Below are 19,814 nucleotides of genomic sequence, written 5' to 3'. Positions count from 1 at the left end.
ATATTTTTATGTTATTAGTAAAATGTAATGTGTCCAAGAAATTCTTCACAATAAGACTTGATTGGTTGCCGTGCGAAATTATGTTATTTTTAGCCAACACGTGCCTTATTGTGAGTTACTGTACAGTATGCAAGAAACCAGTTTGGTATCAACAAAACCAGTTAGAACCAGATTTTGGCAGGAAAGAAAAGTAGGATGTCATGAGTAGTACATAAAAAAGGAGTAACACAAGAAAAAAAAAAAAGAAGAGAGAAATAACCTGGGGCTGAACAGAGTAGGAAGGACTGGGAACAGCTCTGTATTTTGACTTATCTTTCTTCGAGCTCTTATTCTTTTATAAATTCCTATTGCCTCGCAGAAGGATAGCGTTGGACGAAAGGATAATAAGAATGAGCAAGAAATATTGAAAGTTAGGCAATTACGAGCAAGAAGATAAATTCTCCCTAGTAAATTAATCAGTTACTGAAACCCAGGATTCTAAAGTATTCAAGAACCAAGGAGAGTTTTCGGAATTGTCGATAATGAGGCAGCTATACTGTCTATACCGGTAAGGATGTCTTTTCTATGCCCCGTGGGAAGTAGTGAAGCTTGTTTCTGGAGAACATGATATAGTTCATATTGCTGAAATTAACAGATCAAGGTTGAATGTGTGATACAGTGAAACATTTCCTTGTAAACGTAATATATGAAATATCTCTGAATTAATAGTTCAAGATTGAATGTGTGATATAAAGAAGCCTGTTACGAGAGAATGCAATGTAAATTTGAGACTGAGTTTTCTGAGAACTATTGTTTTAGATTGATAAAATTAAACTTAAAGGTTGCTTAATGAATGTCTGATGACTTGTGCTTTGTGATTGTTCTGAATAGTTAAACTGAATCAATATTTGAAGTACATTGAATGATAGCTTTGTTCAGAGTGAAATTGTATTTGGAATCTTGGATAATAAGAAGAGTAGAATTTATATACTTAAATTCTAATCGTAAATGATATACTCAGCTGAGTGAATTACTAATGTCTTAAAGAGAACTTATTCATTCTTAAATTGTATTATCCCTACTAGAAATTCTTGTTTTAATGTATATTTATGTGTTAAAGCATTAAATAATTTTTTTGAGTTGAATCTTGTGATTGCCTGATTTCTTTCATTGCACCGCTCATTAAAATAGTTCGAATTTTAGGGAACCCTATATATATAATAAGGAGAATTTCAGCCTGAATTAAGTTGATAACAATATTGTGCTAGCTGATGGTTGATTTCACAAAGTTGCTTATGCAAATTAGAACATAGAGTGGCGCAGTCAAAAAAAATGAATTTTCTCTGTGTTTGAATGTGGAGTCAGTCAACAGCTAGAATATACATTGGAGTAGAACGTAGGATCCAACAACATGTTGCGTGAGTGGCTGATGCCTTAACTACAAGAAGACGATGATAATTTCATATTTGTCCAAGATGGCACTTCGCCACACTCGCACCTTGAAGTTAGAAATTGCCTGGATGAAAATTTGCCTCGGCATTGGATTGGACGTTGAACTGCCCAGAACATGGGTCTTACATGTTGGCCACCAAGAAGTCCGTATTTAACACCCTGTGACTACTTCTTATGGGGGTATAAAGGAGAGAGTTTTTGTTCCTCCCCTCCCTACAAGTGTGGACGATCTTAAACAACGCATCACAGTAGCTGCTGCGACTGTTGACATGGACATGTTGAGAAGTGTTTGGGAAGAACTGGCTTATCGCATTGATATTTGTTGTGTTACAAAAGGGTCACACATAGCACACTTGTAACTTACCCATGTAAATTTCAGGATGTACTCTTCAAATCATGCAAGTACTTCAGCCATGCTATTAAAGCTCTTCTTTCTGTAAAACTTTGAAAGTGTCTATTTCTTTTAGGCTAACCTAAAAGTCAGTCAACATTTCTGTCAGTCAACAGCTAGAATATACATTGGAGTAGAACGTAGGATCCAACAACATGTTGCGTGAGTGGCTGATGCCTTAACTACAAGAAGACGATGATAATTTCATATTTGTCCAAGATGGCACTTCGCCACACTCGCACCTTGAAGTTAGAAATTGCCTGGATGAAAATTTGCCTCGGCATTGGATTGGACGTTGAACTGCCCAGAACATGGGTCTTACATGTTGGCCACCAAGAAGTCCGTATTTAACACCCTGTGACTACTTCTTATGGGGGTATAAAGGAGAGAGTTTTTGTTCCTCCCCTCCCTACAAGTGTGGACGATCTTAAACAACGCATCACAGTAGCTGCTGCGACTGTTGACATGGACATGTTGAGAAGTGTTTGGGAAGAACTGGCTTATCGCATTGATATTTGTTGTGTTACAAAAGGGTCACACATAGCACACTTGTAACTTACCCATGTAAATTTCAGGATGTACTCTTCAAATCATGCAAGTACTTCAGCCATGCTATTAAAGCTCTTCTTTCTGTAAAACTTTGAAAGTGTCTATTTCTTTTAGGCTAACCTAAAAGTCAGTCAACATTTCTGTCAGTCAACAGCTAGAATATACATTGGAGTAGAACGTAGGATCCAACAACATGTTGCGTGAGTGGCTGATGCCTTAACTACAAGAAGACGATGATAATTTCATATTTGTCCAAGATGGCACTTCGCCACACTCGCACCTTGAAGTTAGAAATTGCCTGGATGAAAATTTGCCTCGGCATTGGATTGGACGTTGAACTGCCCAGAACATGGGTCTTACATGTTGGCCACCAAGAAGTCCGTATTTAACACCCTGTGACTACTTCTTATGGGGGTATAAAGGAGAGAGTTTTTGTTCCTCCCCTCCCTACAAGTGTGGACGATCTTAAACAACGCATCACAGTAGCTGCTGCGACTGTTGACATGGACATGTTGAGAAGTGTTTGGGAAGAACTGGCTTATCGCATTGATATTTGTTGTGTTACAAAAGGGTCACACATAGCACACTTGTAACTTACCCATGTAAATTTCAGGATGTACTCTTCAAATCATGCAAGTACTTCAGCCATGCTATTAAAGCTCTTCTTTCTGTAAAACTTTGAAAGTGTCTATTTCTTTTAGGCTAACCCTGTATATAAAACTATATATATATATATATATATATATATATAACTTTCTACATAATATATATATATATATATGTAGAAGGTTTGTTACCTATGGTGTAATATACATTAAAGATACCAAGAAATTTTATACTTGATTTTAATCCTTTTCTCAAGTAAGTAAAACAAAGTTTTGCATGTGAAATATATTCCCGCCTGAGCTACTTGTGTATATAGGCTAATGACTTCATATCACCCTGCCTTAGTATGTATCCCATAATGCAAAGAACATCCCCCCCTCCCCTTTTCGGGCATGTATAATGCAATGCATAATGGAAAAGGCTACTACCCGCAGCAGTTGCGACCTTTATTGAGGTCTCTTCATTGGGAGCGAGAGATGCTGGAGAGATACCAAGGTTTGCGGAATGCAGAAAGATACTGGTTTGATGGGTGAAGCATAAATGCTTTTCATATTCCCCTTTGTCTGAGAAGGAAAGTTCTTTGCGTGGAGAATTATTGAGCTTTAAGCTCACCCTGAAAGGGCAGTGAGATTAGCTGTGTTCAGCTGAGTAGAATTGACTTGGGCCTTTTCTATTTGCAGAATTCTGCTTCATTGTAGTCTGAAACTTGTTTGATCAGCGGGTTGGGATGATTATTTGTCTTGGTGAAGAACTTTACTGCTAGGTCATGGAGGAGGGATGTGATGTAGGGATTGTTGCCTTCTCTGTGAATCTGGGCGTTTCTGATAAACCATAGGGCATCTAAACTCATTCTCAGGCATTTTGTTCTGTATTCTCTGAAGCTTTTTTTAATGCCTTCCTTCTTCTTGTTTACCCAAACAGTCCACAAATCTTTCACATTTTTCGGTGCATACAGATAGCAGTGTTTGCAACATGATCATGGTATATGATCAAGAGTGCTGTAATTTTTTTTGAATCCTGCTTGGTCTGGAAGTTGGGAAAAATTTAGGTTATTTTGTATTCTGCTGCTAATGATTTTTGTAAAAGTTTTGTATAGTATTGAAAGGAGAATGATTTGGCTGTAAATTTTAATATCTTTTTCTGACTCATTTTAGTAGCAGCAATAGCCTGAGCAAAAGTATTTATTAAATAATTTTTTGTTGATAATGTAATACTAGGGAGAGAGCAGTAGTTGATAAAGGTGATGTATATATCTTGCAGGATGATTTAAATAAATTGGTATTGTGAGCAAAGAATAATGATTGTGAATTTATTGTTTCAAAATGTAAGGTTACGTACTTTGGATTATTCACTTTAGTACCATCAATTTGATACTGTGTATCACGCTGATGGTACTAGATTGCAGGAAAATTGATGAGGCTCAGGACTTGAAGATGACGGTGGACAGAGAGTTGAAGTTCAGAAGACATATTGCAAAAGTTGGTAAAATTGTTCAAAAATTACTTGGATGTTGAAAAACAAGCTAACGAGCAAAAATAGGGACGTTATTATCCCTCTTTGGCTGCCTCCTGACTAATGTGCACAGATTTGTTCACCTGGATTTCTTGGGGATCAGGTGAGAGTAGAGAGGATCCAGAAATGAGTGACTAAGTTGGTGACAGGTCTGTGGAATGCTTTCTATAAATAGGTTAAAGGTGTGTGTATGTTACAAAGTTTACTTGTTAGGTGGAAAATGGGACATGATAGAAACTTATAAGGCATTAAATGGGTTTCATAAAATTTATGCTATTTTATTTCATAAAATTTTTCTATATATGACAAAATAGTCAGAGAACTAGGGGTTATCCATGGAAGTTGTGTAAGAATGTGGTTAGTAAGGGTGTGCAGACTAGATTTTTTGTATGGAGAGTGGTGAATGAGTGGAATGGATTGCTAGAATTGGAGTTCTCTGACAGAGAATGAGTTAAGGAGAGGTACTGATATTTAGTTTGGGTCTCATGCAATGAGTCTTTGGATTCCATGGAGATACTGTATAATAATAATAATAATAATAATAATAATAATAATAATAATAATAATAATTATTATTATTATTATTATTATTATTTCCCAAGACCCTCATGGAGTCAAAGACTCATCTGGGAGGTCCTTTTATCACACACACATCTCATCATACGTGTCTTAAACACACTCAAACTCCTTGCAGACACCACACTCTCAGGCAAGGCATTCCAATCATTTACAACTCTGCACGAAAAAAACCTGCCTCTCACTCCCATACTCACACCCGCTTTATACAGTTTCCAGAGGTCAGAAACTACCTTTCTCAGTCGCCTTTGGACCCTTTCCAACATCTCTTCATCCTTCTGAAAACCCGGTGACCAAATCTGGGCACAATAGTCCATGTGTCGCCTAATCAAAGCCTTATACAATGGAACAAGAATCTCCCTACTTCTACACGTCAGTGTCCTCCACATCATTCCCAGAAGGGAATATAATATAATAATAATTATTATTATTTCCCAAGACCTCATGGAGTCAAAGAATTATCTGTGAGGTCCTTTTATCACACACACACACATCTCATCTTACGTGTCTTAAACACACTCAAACTCCTTACAGACACCACACTCTCAGGCAAGGCATTCCAATCATTCACAACTCTGCACGAAAAAACCTGACTCTCACTCCCCTACTCACACCCTCTTTATACAGTTTCCAGAGGTCAGAAACTACCTTAGTCAGTCGCCTTTGGACCCTTTCCAACATCTCTTCATCCTTCTGAAAACCCCGTGACCAAATCTGGTCACAATAGTCCATGTGTGGCCTAATCAAAGCCTTATTACCATGGAACAAGAATCTCCCTACTTCTACATGTCAGTGTCCTCCGCATCATTCCCAGAAGGGAATATAATATAATAATTATATTAAATGCACAGATGACAACAGTAACACCCTGATCTGTGGGTTGCAGGAGTGAGGAGAGAGGATTTTGGCAAACTTGCTAATGGGGTAGCTGTCGCAGCTATGAGTAGTCATATGAATATGACTACTCATAGCTGCATCATAAATCAGGGACTGACTGAATGTTTATTTCAAGGAAAGCTAAAAAAGCCTAATGTTATTTAAACCATACAGGGTGATATTTGTTGTCTGAGTAGATAGCATACCTGCTTTCTATCGAAGAAGCTGTGAGTTCAAATTTCATGCTGGCATGGATATGTATGAAAGTCTTTTTTTTTTTTCAGATGTAGATTATTTTTACTGCCCAGGGTAACACAACCACCCTACCTATTTAGAGGCACCTGAAGTGGAATGAACATTCCATGTTTAGTCTATATTTTCAAACCCTTGGCTGGTCCATAATTCTAACATACTATAGGTTTGCAGCCTCTCTGAGTGGTATTCATATTTAGAAAAAAGCTCAATGTTTGTGAAATCAGAATGGGAATGATGTTGTCAAAGGATACTATTAAATGGGAATTGTTGTCATGATTTACTAAGTGATAGCATTTCTTTTCCCTAACACAGATTTTTTACATACAACCATGCTATGACATGGTTGTATGTAAAAGTCTTTGTATTAGGCGATCATTATCTGATGTGAGATTATGCGCTTGTATAGAGGCCTGAAATGGTTTGAAAAACTACCATGTTGAATCTATAGACAGGAATCTAGTCTGAATTATCTAAACTTAGCCTCTATGTGATTGCAATGTATCACAAGAAAAGAAGTATAGTCGTTGCATTCTTCCTTCCATGGATGTAATTCACATACAACTCGCATACATAGCATAAAACACACTACTATATAGAAAGAAATGAACAGACAAAAGAATTAGATCCCTAAGTACTCCACCATTAATGTTCTGAACATAAAGTAATAATGCAGTCATACCTTGGAGTTACATCATCTTCGGTTCCAGAGGATGGCATAACTTAAAAATGTCTGTACATCAAAGCACCGTGTTGAAGTTTGAAGACAGTGTAGTAGTAATGACTGAAATAAAAACCTAATGGTATGAAAACTTTTTTATTGACTGCTGTAATGGCATCTGTTGCTGATCAGGCATAACACTGTGTCATATCTCTATATATCTTCTATTTGATTTGATACATTTGATGAGATTGCTTTGATGTTAATGGTAGAGATAGATTTTCAGTCTATTCAAAACAGTTTAATATTCATGCAATTACAGAGCTCAGCATAAAGACCCTTGACATAAGCTATGTCTGACGACATGCTGATAATAGTGAGATGGTGATACCTTTCACTTGTTAGCATCATGACACTAAAGAGCTGTAAACTCCAAAAAAAGTGATTTAACTTTGGAGTAACTGACAATTCAAAAATATTTATAACTGCAAAGTGTATATGGTACACTTTGCATCATAACGGTACACCGAGCTGTTTAGATAGTAAGACATTCATCTACTTTCAAGAGGTAGAAGAAAATTAACTGAAATTTAATAAACCACTCAGGTATACTCTGGTATATAACAACAGGAATACCATAGGAAAAAAAAATCAGGTTCACTCATATGCATCTCTCCATGTGAAAGAACATTCCTTACTCATGGCACCATTATACAATTTTCAATGATGCATTGATGATACATGGGAGGAAGGAACTGGATTTTATGCGCTTATTAAGGGATAACTATCTACGACAGCATGTAATGGAAAATACTAGGGGTCAGAGAGTGCTTGACCTAGTAATTACATCTGAGGATTTGGCTGTAACAAATATGACCACATTGCCACCAATCGGTGAGAGTGATCATAGGGTCTTAACTTGGGAGGTGGCTAAAGGTGTAGAATTTTCAATTAAGACAGGGTACATGTGGAATTATCGGGCGGGAAAGTATGACAAGCTTAGGAGTTTGATTGGTTCAGTGCCATGGCATGTACAACTGCAAGGACTAGAAGTTGATAGTGCATGGGAGGTAGTTAAGAAGTGCTTGCATGAAGCAATGGCTGACTGTATACCTAGAGTCCGAATAATAAATCAAGTAGGGGTTAAATGGATGAATAACACCATTAAGCTTGAGTTGCAAAAAAAGAAACAACTATGGAGGGAATTTAAGGAGAAGGGTGACCGGCAGGCACATGAACGGTATAAAGCGCAGGCCAGAAGGGTGACGAGTGTGGTAAGAAAAGCAAAAAAGGATTACGAAAGAACATTGGCCATGCAGGCTAAAGAGAATCCTAAACAGTTTTTTAGATATGTAGCAAGTAAAAGGAAAAATGTACATGGCAGATTGATTTTAAAGAATGCCGATGGTAGGGAGGTAACTGAATCAGTTGAGATAGTTGAGTTACTGAGTGAGCACTTTGCAAAAGTATATCATCAAGGTGGTGACATTGCAGAAACGAATAAACCAGTAGATTATACGGGAATTGTGGTTAATGAAGTGGAGGTGAGTAGTCTATTGCATAACCTCAATGTCAATACATCTGTGGGATTGGATGGTATACCAGCTCGTGTTGTACGAGAAGCAGCTAAAGAATTGTCAGTACCCTTGACCATTTTGTTTAATTTGAGTCTCGGGTCTGGGTTAGTCCCGAGTGGGTGGAAAGAGGGGAAAATAGTTCCACTGCATAAAGGTGGTTCCAAGACTGCTGTTGTAAATTACCGACCGATTAGCATATCCGGAATCATTGTAAAGGTCTTAGAGAAAATAGTCAAAAGGAAAATACAAGATTGGATTGAAGAAAATGGGATACTGTATCGGGGACAGCATGGTTTTGTGAAGGGTAGGTCATGCCTCAGTAACTTGCTCACGTATTATAACACAGTGACGGCTGAACTGGATAAGGGTTTACGGTGGTTCTACTGGACCTTGCCAAGGCCTTTGACAGGATTCCACATGGAATTCTAATCAGTAAATTGCAGCATATGGGAATGGACATAGGGTTGGTGAGATGGATAGGAGGGTGGTTGACGGAGAGATATCAGAGAGTGGTTTACTCGGGAGTAGAGTCCACAAGACGGCCTGTGACTAGTGGTGTGCCACAAGGATCTGTTCTTGGACCACTGCTGTTTAATTTGTTCATAAATGATATAGGAAATGATCTGAGAGGAGCAGTTCATTTGTTTGCGGATGATGCGAAGTTGGGTAGGGCAATAGTGAATGCAGATGACGTCAAAATTTTGCAGGATGATTTGGATAGATTGGAGGTCTGGGCTAAGGAGAATGGATGTCAGTTTAATGTGGCAAAATGTAAGGTTATGCATTTTGGGGTGAAAAGATTGGAGGCAGTTTACTGCATTGGTGGAACCCTGCTCCAGGAAATTGATGAGGCACGAGATTTAGGAGTGTTGGTGGATAGGGAATTGAAATTTAGGGGACACATTGCAAAAGTGACCAAAACAGCTCATCAAATCACTTGGTTGCTGAAGAATACGTTGACAAGCAGAGACAAGCAGGTTATTGTTCCTCTGTATCGAGCCTTGATAAGACCCCATCTAGACTACTGTGCTCAGATTTGGTCACCTAGGTTTCTTCTTGATGGGGAGGATGTGGAGAGGATCCAGAGGCGAGTGACCAAGATGATAGCAGGTCTGTGGAATGAACCGTATGAGAACAGGTTGAGGATTTGTGGGTTGCAAAAATTGGTTGATAGGCGGAGGAGGGGAGATATGATTGAGACATTCAAATTACTGAAGGGTTTCTATAAAATTAATTCAGAAGAAATTTTTGAGAACAGGGCTGGTTGTGGGAGGACTAGGGGACATCCATGGAAACTGGGCAAAAGTGTGGTTAGTAAAGGTGTTAGAGCTGGGTTCTTTACTTTTAGAGTAGTGAATGAGTGGAATGCGCTCCCTGAGTCTGTAGTGGATGCTGTGACAGTGAATGAGTTTAAGGCGAGGTATGATAGATACTGTATGAATGTTAGATAGTTGTGATGAATATGATTTGGGGCCTCCCTCGATGAGTCTAATGACTCCCTGGAGTTGCCCGTAATAATAGTAATAATTGTAAAAAATCTCATATCTATTCTGCTTTCTCTGAATCTTATTTCATATTCCTTTAATCATTCATCAGCATTTGACAAGACAGATATACAACCTGTTCTTCTTCTTCTACTAAAAGAGAGTATTCTTTTGAACCCCATAAGTTTGCTATCATGAGTGTATACTTTAATAAAAGGCTGCATATGTCCTTTTAAATGCCAATGACTAATTAAAGAAATATGAAATAAGACCCAGAAAAAGCAGTGATATAACAGGATAGAGATGAGATTTTTCATATGTTTGATTATTTCTTATAATGAGGTAATTCACTCATTACAACAAACCATTAAGGAATTCCAAACAGATATTAACCGTGCTGTAGTGCCTTGCTTTTGGACATCACTGTTAATATCTGCTGGAATTCTTTGTTTGTTATTGTAGAAAATTTATTTATTCATTTATTACACATTAAATCCTGTCTTTGATAGGGCCAATTGTAAATTATTATTATTGTTATTATTATTCGGGTCTTGATGGAGTCAAAAGACTCATCACGGGAGGCCCATCCTTTAAAACACAAAGTCTATAATACCACTTCTTGAACTCAGTGACCGTTCGTGCTCTCACGACTTTATCAGGCTATGCATTCCACAGTTCAGCTACCCTCCATGCAAAGAAACCACTCCTCATCCTCTTGCTCACAACTTCCTTTTGCAACTTCCAGGGATGGCTCTTATCCTCACTGCTTCCCTCCTGTTCCATCAAACGAAAGAACTCCCTACTGTCAACCCTCTAACTATCTCTCAACAGTTTAAAAGTCTCAATCATATCACCTCTCCTTCTGTCTACCAAAATCTACAGTCCATATTCCCTCTGTTTATCTTCATAACCAACATTGTACAGTTCTGATACCATCTTTGTTATCTGCCTCTGCACTCTTTCTGCAGTTAATTTATCCCCTTCAAATCCTGGGGACCAAATTTGAAAACAGTAGTCCAGTCATGATCTGATCAGGTCTTTATACAATGGAATGACAACTCTTATCTCTGCAGGTCAGTGTCCTTCTCAGTATTGCAGCAATCCTCTGGGTTACTTTCACCACCTTTACAATATGTTCCATGAATATCAGGTTTCTATCAATCATCTCCCTCAGATCCCTTGCCTTCCCTATTTCTTCCAGTACAGTTCCTCCGACAGAGTATGCAGTCTCCCATCAATGTATCCCAAACTTCAAGAATTCAGACTGAGCTGCATTAAACTGATACCTTTATTCATTTGTCAAACTCTCCAGTTTATTCAAATCCTCTTGCAGGGCTGCCACATCTTCTGCACTATTACTAATAACCCTTCCTAACTTCACATCATCTGCAAACAAATGAATATCCCCTTGCAATCCATTGATAGTGCCATGCCTCGGTAACTTCTCATTTTTATAATACAGTGATGGCTGAGTTGGATAAAGGCAATGGATTTACAGTGATACTGCTGGACTTTGCAAAGGCCTTTGAAAGGATACCACATGGAATTCTAATCAGGAACCTGCAGTACCTGTGGATGTGTATAGGGTTAGTGAGATGGATAGGAGGGCGGTGGATGGAGAGATATCAGAGAGTAGTTTATTCAGTAGTAGAGTCCAAAAGAAGGCCTGACTAGCAGTGGTCTGTAGGGTTCTGTTTTGGACCACTGCTATTTAATTTGTTCATGAATGATATAGGAAAAGATCTAAGAGGAACTGTTGAGTTATTTGCTGATGATTCAAAATTGGGTAGAGCAATAATTAATACACATGATGTCAAAATTTTGCAGGATGATTTAGATAGATTGGCAGACTGGACAAAGTAGAATGAAGGTCAGTTTAATATAACAAAGTTAAGGTTATGCATTTTGGGTTGAAAAGATTATCAGCACTATACCACATTGGTGGAACTGTATGTGGGATAAAACTTGGGTTTTTTCATCCCACATACAGACAAATCATCCCTTCAGAACACACACACACACACACAATTTACAGACAAAAAAAAATACTAGCTGCGGTGGTGTTGGTGGTGGGCAGCAGATGGCATTGATGTAGGTGATTGGTAGTAGAGGAGATGAAGAGTTGCACAGTAGGTGTCCTCCCGCGATGAGTCTTCGGACTCCTTGGAGGTGTCCAGTGGCAACCTTCATTAGTGTTGTGTCAACTGTTTATGACATTTGTTTCATTAGAAGCTGAGTTATAGTGCCAAGATGACAGTGTGTTTTGATGAACGGTCGGAAAATGAGGTTCAAGCAGAGAGCTGCAATTAACTTTTGTGTTAAACTTGGTAAAAGTTTTACCGAAAAGCATCCAATGCTTAAAAAGGCATATGGTGATGATCAGGTGCTTATGATACGGTGCTTATCCCATGCTCAAGTTTACAAGTGGTTTAAGCGATTTCAAAGTGGTCGTGAGCCCCTTGAGGATGACGAAAAGCCAGTCCATCCAAAAACTGGACTGAGTGAAGTTAACATCCAAAAAGTGCGTGATTTCATCAAAGAAAATCCGAAATCATCCACAAGTTTGATTGAAGAATTGGGATTCCAAAATCAACTGTGCACAACATTTTGACAGAGAGTTTGGGCCTTCATAAATTGAATTTGCAATTTGTTCCCCACAAGTTGACTGACTACCAAAAAGTGTATCAAATTGAACACTGCAAGGACTTCATTAAAACTGCTCATAAGGACTCAAAACTTCCTTGAAATGAATGTTACTGGTGACAAAATGTGGTGTTTTGCATATGAGCCCAAAACAAAGCCCTAGAGTGCTGAGTGGAGACCACCAGAAGAGGGGAATCTGAAAAAAAGTCACTTGGAGAAGTCAAAAGTAAAGACAATGCTGATTTGTTTCTACAATTCCAAGGGCATTATCCACAAAGAATTCATTTCACCTGGCAAAACAGTCAATGGTGAGCTTGATCTCGAAGTTTGAAGCGATTGATAGCAAGAATAATGTTGCGTACAGCATGAATATTGTGACTTAGTCAGTTGGTCACTTTTGCACGATAATGTACCATCTCATCGTTCGAACATTGCGAGACAGTTTTTGAGCAAAAACCAATTTGTGTGTTGGATCACTCACCATATTCACCTGATTTAGCACCCTGTGACTTCTTTCTCTTCCCCCAACTTCATTTGCCGATGAAAGGAAAACGATACAACACCATTGAAAACATTCAAGCGGCAGTAATCACAATCCTCAACAGTATCCTGAAAACCGATATAAAAAACTCATTTAATGAATTAATTGACCATACCAAACTCTGCATCGAAGCTTAGGGAGAGTATATTGATTGAAATAAATTACTTGAATAATTATAATTTGCCTGTGTCTTATTTTCTATCAAAAGTTCGGTTTCTTTTTGGATAGAGGGTGTAAGTGACAAATGGGTGGTTAGCATCTACATTACAGTGTGAATATGCTAGACAAAGGGATGATTCATGTTCCGGGCAGGATGAGATTTTATCATGCTACACAGAAAGGTGCACAATTTAAAACTTATGAATTATTTATTTCTGGAATTTTTCATTTAATATTTTGCAGACTGAGGTTGATCGTGGAAAGCGAATCCACAGATAAGGGATCCCAGTGGAGTAACAGCCTCTTCTCAGGAGGTCCATTTTGTCATACACACAGTTCATCATACCATGCCTTAAACACAGTCAAATTCTCTCCAGACACCATGCTCTCAAACAATGCATTCCAATCATTCGTAACTCTCCATGCAAAAACCTGCTTCCCATCTCCTTACTCACACCCTCCTTATACAGCTTCCAGGGGATGACCTCTCCCCCCAATCTCCCATCGTTTTATGAAAAAGTGCTTCAGTGTTAATCCTATAACAACCCCTTACTAACTTGTACATACATCTGTGTTATATGACATGTAAGAATAATATTTCCAAGTCTATAATAGCATCCAAAGAAGTATTTCATTCTATTCATCTCTATCTCACACTACACCTCAAAACCATTACACTATTTCCTCTTTGCATCTCTACTTTGTATGGACATAATTCTTTTTCTATCATTAATAGCACTCCCTCCCTTTTTATCCTTTCTTTCTTCATGAAGTACATCATGCATCTCTATTCCTGTCAGGATGTAATTCTCATTGACCATGTCTCACTTATTTCAATAATTTTTTGATTATCAAACTCAGTCAGTGCAACCATTTCATTTCCCTTGTTTCTGATATTTATAGCATTTGTATGCAAACATTAGAGCTCATTCCTATATCTATAACAAGTTTCGATGATATTAAATATGACTACTCCATACTTTTCTCGAGCCATTTCTTTTTCTCTTTACTTGTCTGAGAACCTTCTTCAAATTCAGCTGTTTTCCTTACATCCCAAAGTCATTCCCTTCGCTTTTTGTCTACACATCCACATCCTCTTGGAGCATCGACCTTTCTCATACTATGTTTCCCTGTCCCCTCTGAGTCTCCAAGTTTTCCTGTTTGTGTTGCACACTTGTTCTCTCATTCTCCACACTCATGCTATCCACTTCTTCATCCCTTTCTTTTTTTGTGTACGCACACACTGGAGTATCAACCTTTTTCACACTGTGTTCCCCCATCCATCCTGAGGCTTGTTTCCCTGTTTTTCTTGCACACTTGTTCTCTCATTGTCTACACGCATGCTACCCACGCCCTCATTCATAAGCACCACTTCAATCTCTCCTCCTTTAATTTTCCACTCTTTCACATCACTTCTTAGTTGCTCAGATTCATTCTCTGCTCTCATATAGAGTTCCATTCTTCCTGCAAACTCATTTCACACATTAACAAACTGCACTCCTTTCTCTTAACATATTTCTGACAACATATCATTCATCGTTCATTGATCATTCATAATCATTCATTCATACTAAGGATAGATCATGCCTCACTAACTTGCTCACGTTTTATAACACAGTGATGGCTGAGCTGGATAACGGTAATGGGTTTACAGTTATACTGCTGCTGCTGGACCTTGCTAAGGCCTTTGGCAGGATACCACATGGAATTCTAATCAGCCAACTGCAGCATATGGGAATGGATATAGGATTGGTGAGATGGATAGGAGGGTGGTTGACGGAGAGATATCAGAGATTAGTTTATTCAGGAGTAGAGTCCAAATGATGGCCTGTGACTAGTGGTGTGCTGCAGGGTTCTGTTCTTGGATGACTGCTGTTTAATTTGTTCATTAACGATATAGGGAAGGATCTAAGAGTAACAGTTCATTTGTTTGCTGATGATGCAAAGTTGGGTAGGGCAATAGTGAATGCAGAAGATGTCAAAATCTTGCAGGACGACTTGGATAGATTGGAGTTCTGGGCTAAGGAGAATGGATGCCAATTTAATGTGGCAAAGTGTAAGGTTGTGCATTTTGGGGTGAAAGGATTAGTAGCAGCATACCACATTGGTGGAGCTGTACTCCAGGAGATTGATGAATCCAGGGATTTGGGGGTCTTGGTGGATAGGGAGTTGAAGTTTAGGGGGCACATTGCAAAAGTGGCTAAATCAGCTCATCAAATCACTTGGTTACTGAAGAATACTTTGATGAGCAGAGACAAGCAAGTTATTGTTCCTCTGTATCGAGCCTTGATAAGATCCCATCTTGACTACTGTACCCAGACCTGGGTGCTAGGGTTTCTTCTTGATGGGGAAGAGGTAGAGAGGATCCAGAGGCGACTGACTAAGATGGTAGCAGGTCTATGAAATGAACCTTATGAGAACAGGTTGAGGATTTGTGGGTTGCAGACATTGCTTGATAGGCAGAAGAGGGGTGAATTACTGAAGGGTTTCTATAAGATTAATTGAGAGGATATTTCTCAGAACAGGTCTGGTGGTGGGAGGACTAGGGGCCATCCATAGAAACTGGGCAAGAGTGGGTTAGCAAAGGTGTTAGAACTAGGTTTTTTGCATGGAGAGTGGTGAATGAGTGGAATAAGTTGCCAGAGTCTGTTGTGGGTGCCATGACTGTGAGTGGGTTCAAGGCAAGGTATGACAGATACTGTATGGAAGGTGAATAATTGTTGACATGAAGTTTAGTGCCTCCCTCGATGAGCCCAAGGACTCCTTGGAGTTGCCCGTAATAATAATAATAATAATTCTTCCTGTCTACCTCATTTCTTCACTCTCACACTTGGACAACCCACTGACCACTTTTCCTATAACACTATCATATTTTATCATTCTCAACAACCTCATGATATCCAATGTTACATTCTCCTTGTTCCCAATCAAGTCATTTATTCCTGCTACCACTTCCAACTCCTTTGTTCACCTTGTTCAGTCCTCATATCCAACACCTAAGTCATTCTATTAATTTTATCTCCAGGAAAACAAACCTTGTCCATCTTCTTGTTTACTACAACTCTTATAATCAAATTGCCATACAACACCACTCGTAGGTCTTTTGTTACCATTTTCATACTGACATCATCTGTTTTCGTCTTCTTCACTCTTTCACACATATCTACAATTCTCTTAATTTCACTCCACATCCACCTCATCTCCACCAATCGAACTTTCAAATCTTGTGTCCTTTTTTAACTATCATTCACTCTGCTATATTAATATCACACACACAAATTTGTCTGCCGCCAATCCCGCTCACCACCTTACTGTTAAGGGCATTCTGTTTTTCAACATCATTACTGCCCACTTTATTGTTAACTGCATTATCATTTCCACACACACTAAATATTTGCACAACCTTCAACTACTGTCAGTTACAATGCCATGTTCCTATGCTTTTTTTTTATTATCATTCCTATTTTGGTAACACTGACTTACTGAATTGACTTCATTAAAAATTAGCACTACCAGTAAACATATTATATGTTTACTGGTAGTGCTAATTACTATGTTTAGTTGTGCCTTTCTGCACAATATAAATGCACTAACAGAAACTGTTAATTTGATACAGAAAACTCATTTTATACAAATTTTGTATGAACAAAAATAATGTAGGACAACTGTATGCATATACTGGTGGCTTAAGATCTCATGAGTGTATTTGCTATAATGGTGTTTACCGTAGTTTTCACAAATGGTGTTTACTGTAGTTTTCACAAATGGTGTTTACTGTAGTTTTCACAAATGCAGTGAATGTACTGGTATTCATATCATCATCATCATCCCCATATCCTACAGAAATTCAACTTTTCCATTTCCTTCCTCTTGTGTAGAAATTAGCTTCCTTCTTTCCATCAACCTAATAGCCTCCTTAACTGACGTAGTATTAATGATGGTGTTTAGTTGGAAAGACCTGAGTTCATATCTTGTCTTGGATGCAGAGAATCTTTATAGGAACATTTCAATCAAAGATGAGTTAGGTGAGCTTATACTGTGGTGAAATGTCGTTTTTTCCACCAGAAGCTTAGATTTGTTTTTCATTCTGCACTCTCCTCAACAAGTTAGAAGAAGAAGAAGAAGAAGATGCAGTTTACAAGCATAATGGTCTTGTAGCTCTTGTAGCCTTTGCTGCTTTGGTTATAAATTCAGACAGCAATAACAACACAGCTTTCAGCCAAACAAAACATACAGCCCTGGCCTCTTTCTGGTGTACAGAATTCCTTGCTCATGTGGTCTCAATTACTGTAGCCATACAAGCCGATCTACTGGGATGAAATATGAAAAAATATGGATTACATTCCTTGCTGAAAACATGGGATGTCGGGTTTAGTTGACCATGTCAAACACTGAAAGGTCTGTTAAATGGCAAGATGTGACTGACATTTCTTTATTATTTTCTTTATTTCTTTATTAGGATTTCAGGTTGTGGCATCCATTATTATGGGAATTGAATTTACTTTTTTTTTTAATATTTTTTTTAGTACCTCCATATGGATGTTGTTTTTGAAATGAGACCTCAATAAAGGTCAAAACCGGCCTGGGTAGTGACCCTTTCCTTAATGCACAGCATTATACATGTCTGCAGGGAGATGTGCTTAAAAAAGGATTAAACCAAATTAAACCAAATTTAAAGGATTAAACCAAATTTAAAGGATTAAACCAAATATATAATTCCTAGCACCTCCATAACACAATTGGAAGAAATACAGTATGTTGTGCCCTTCCATTGGAAAAGGCCTGAGTTCGATGGGTTCGAATCCTTAATTGTTTTTTTCAATTGAAGGTGAGTTAGCTGATCTCATATGGAGGCAGCAACGTTTTTACTCCCGGAAACTTCGGTTTTTCATCCTGCATACAGATAAATTGACCTTTAGGACACACACACACACACACACACACAATTTACAGACAAAAAATACTAGTAGTGGTGAACAGTAGATGGTATAGATGATGGAGACGGAGAGTTGTGGAATAGATATCCTCTTTGATGTGTCTTTGGACTCCTTGGAAGTGTCACAAAATAATAATAATAATAATAATAATAATTACAGTTCCTTTAAATCTGCAAGATTATTCAAAGAATCTTGTGAAGGATTTTATTTTGCATGCTAGTAATATTTGAACAAGAATGAGTCCATATTAATTTCTTGCATTCTGGAGTTAGTTATTCCAAAGATGAACATTTAAATATATTTTGTATTAGTTAAATCAGTTATACATTTACCTACCTCTGAGTGCTGGCCTGGTTGGCTGAGTGGTTAGTTTATCTGCTCCCCACCCAAAAGACTGTAGGTTCAAATCCCACCTAGGGATTTGAAAAACATACTGACAAATAAAGATAGGGAAGTTATTATTCCTCATTATAATAATGCCAGGATGCAGTTCAGCTGCATCCTGACTAATGTGCACAGATTTGGTCACCTGGGTTTCTTAGGGATCAGGAGAAAGTAGAGAGAATTCAGGAATGAGGTGACTAAGCTGGTGATAGATCTGTGGAATTAGTTGTGAGTGCCCCGACAGTGAATGAATTTAAGGAGAGGTATGATAGGTTTTGTGTGTATAAACGCTAGTGTGCATCTCCCATGAAGAATCTATGGACTCCATGGGGATACCGTATAATAATAATTTGTATATTTATAAGTCATTTTTATATTAATCTAATATTCTTAATCATAATGTCCTAACACTTAGTTTCATAATTTGAAGTATTTGAATATAATATAATTTGAGAAGTGTTTTAATAATACTCTCCTTTCAATTAAAGCTCCATCACCACCTACTTTTGTTCAGGCACATGCTATTTCATCTGGTGAAATAGTAATTTCATGGCAACCACCTAAAAGTCCTAATGGAAATGTTACTCATTATGTTATAGATGGTATACGAGAAACTGATTCTTCTGAATTTATTAACCAGCGTAACTACTGTTCAGAACGTAAGTTTCATGATCTCTTGACATATGCTTAAAATTGCTTATTTCTGAAACTTAATTTTGTATTTGAAATGAAGTACCACTGTTTTATGTTATTTCCTTGAATATCATGATATGCAGATATATTTTTTATTTCTTATGATGTTAAGCTTTGACATTGATCTTCAGTCATCTTGTGGCTGTGCTGCAAAAGGGATATGGAATTACTGGCCTTTTAGTACAAGGGCAGTAATTCCTACCCATAAGAGTTGGCTGTTTATTTTCATTTTTCCTAACAGATAGTTCCTCTTTTTCAAATGAAAGGAAACTGTGAGAAAGAGGGTGAGGAGTGGTTTCTTTGCATGGAGGGTGGGTGAATCATGGAATGCATTGCCTGATGGAGTGGTGAGAGTGAGAACAGTCAATGCATTTAAGGAGTGGTATGATAGACTTTGTGTTTCCTAGGAGGGACCTCCCTTGATGAGTCTCGATACACTTGTGTTTCTTAGAAAGGACCTCCCACGATGAGTCTTTTGACTCCATTAATAATAATAATATTCAATTGCTTTCTCTTCTCTTTTAGTCATCGAGCAGTCATCC

At 38.0% G+C, this 19,814-nt stretch overlaps 1 protein-coding gene across 3 annotated transcripts in view; it reads left to right on the top strand.

Moving 5' to 3' along the window:
- LOC150100615 (insulin-like peptide receptor) overlaps nucleotides 1-19,814 on the top strand; it is a 782,259-nt gene that overhangs the window by 391,764 nt on the left and 370,681 nt on the right. For all 3 annotated transcript variants that reach the window (XM_090401273.1, XM_090401271.1, XM_090401272.1), the window contains exon 12: nucleotides 19,068-19,238. In XM_090401273.1, the coding sequence (XP_090257399.1) occupies nucleotides 19,068-19,238 (171 nt within the window). The remainder of the gene's footprint in view (nucleotides 1-19,067; nucleotides 19,239-19,814) is intronic.

This window comes from Typopeltis vanoorti, chromosome 12 (assembly GCF_054136105.1).
Source record: "Typopeltis vanoorti isolate ZY-2024b chromosome 12, IOZ_Tvanoo_1.0, whole genome shotgun sequence".
Classification (NCBI taxonomy): Eukaryota; Metazoa; Arthropoda; class Arachnida; order Uropygi; family Thelyphonidae; genus Typopeltis; species Typopeltis vanoorti.
Note: the sequence above shows the minus strand (reverse complement) of the source record. Positions and strands in the feature narration are given on the sequence as shown.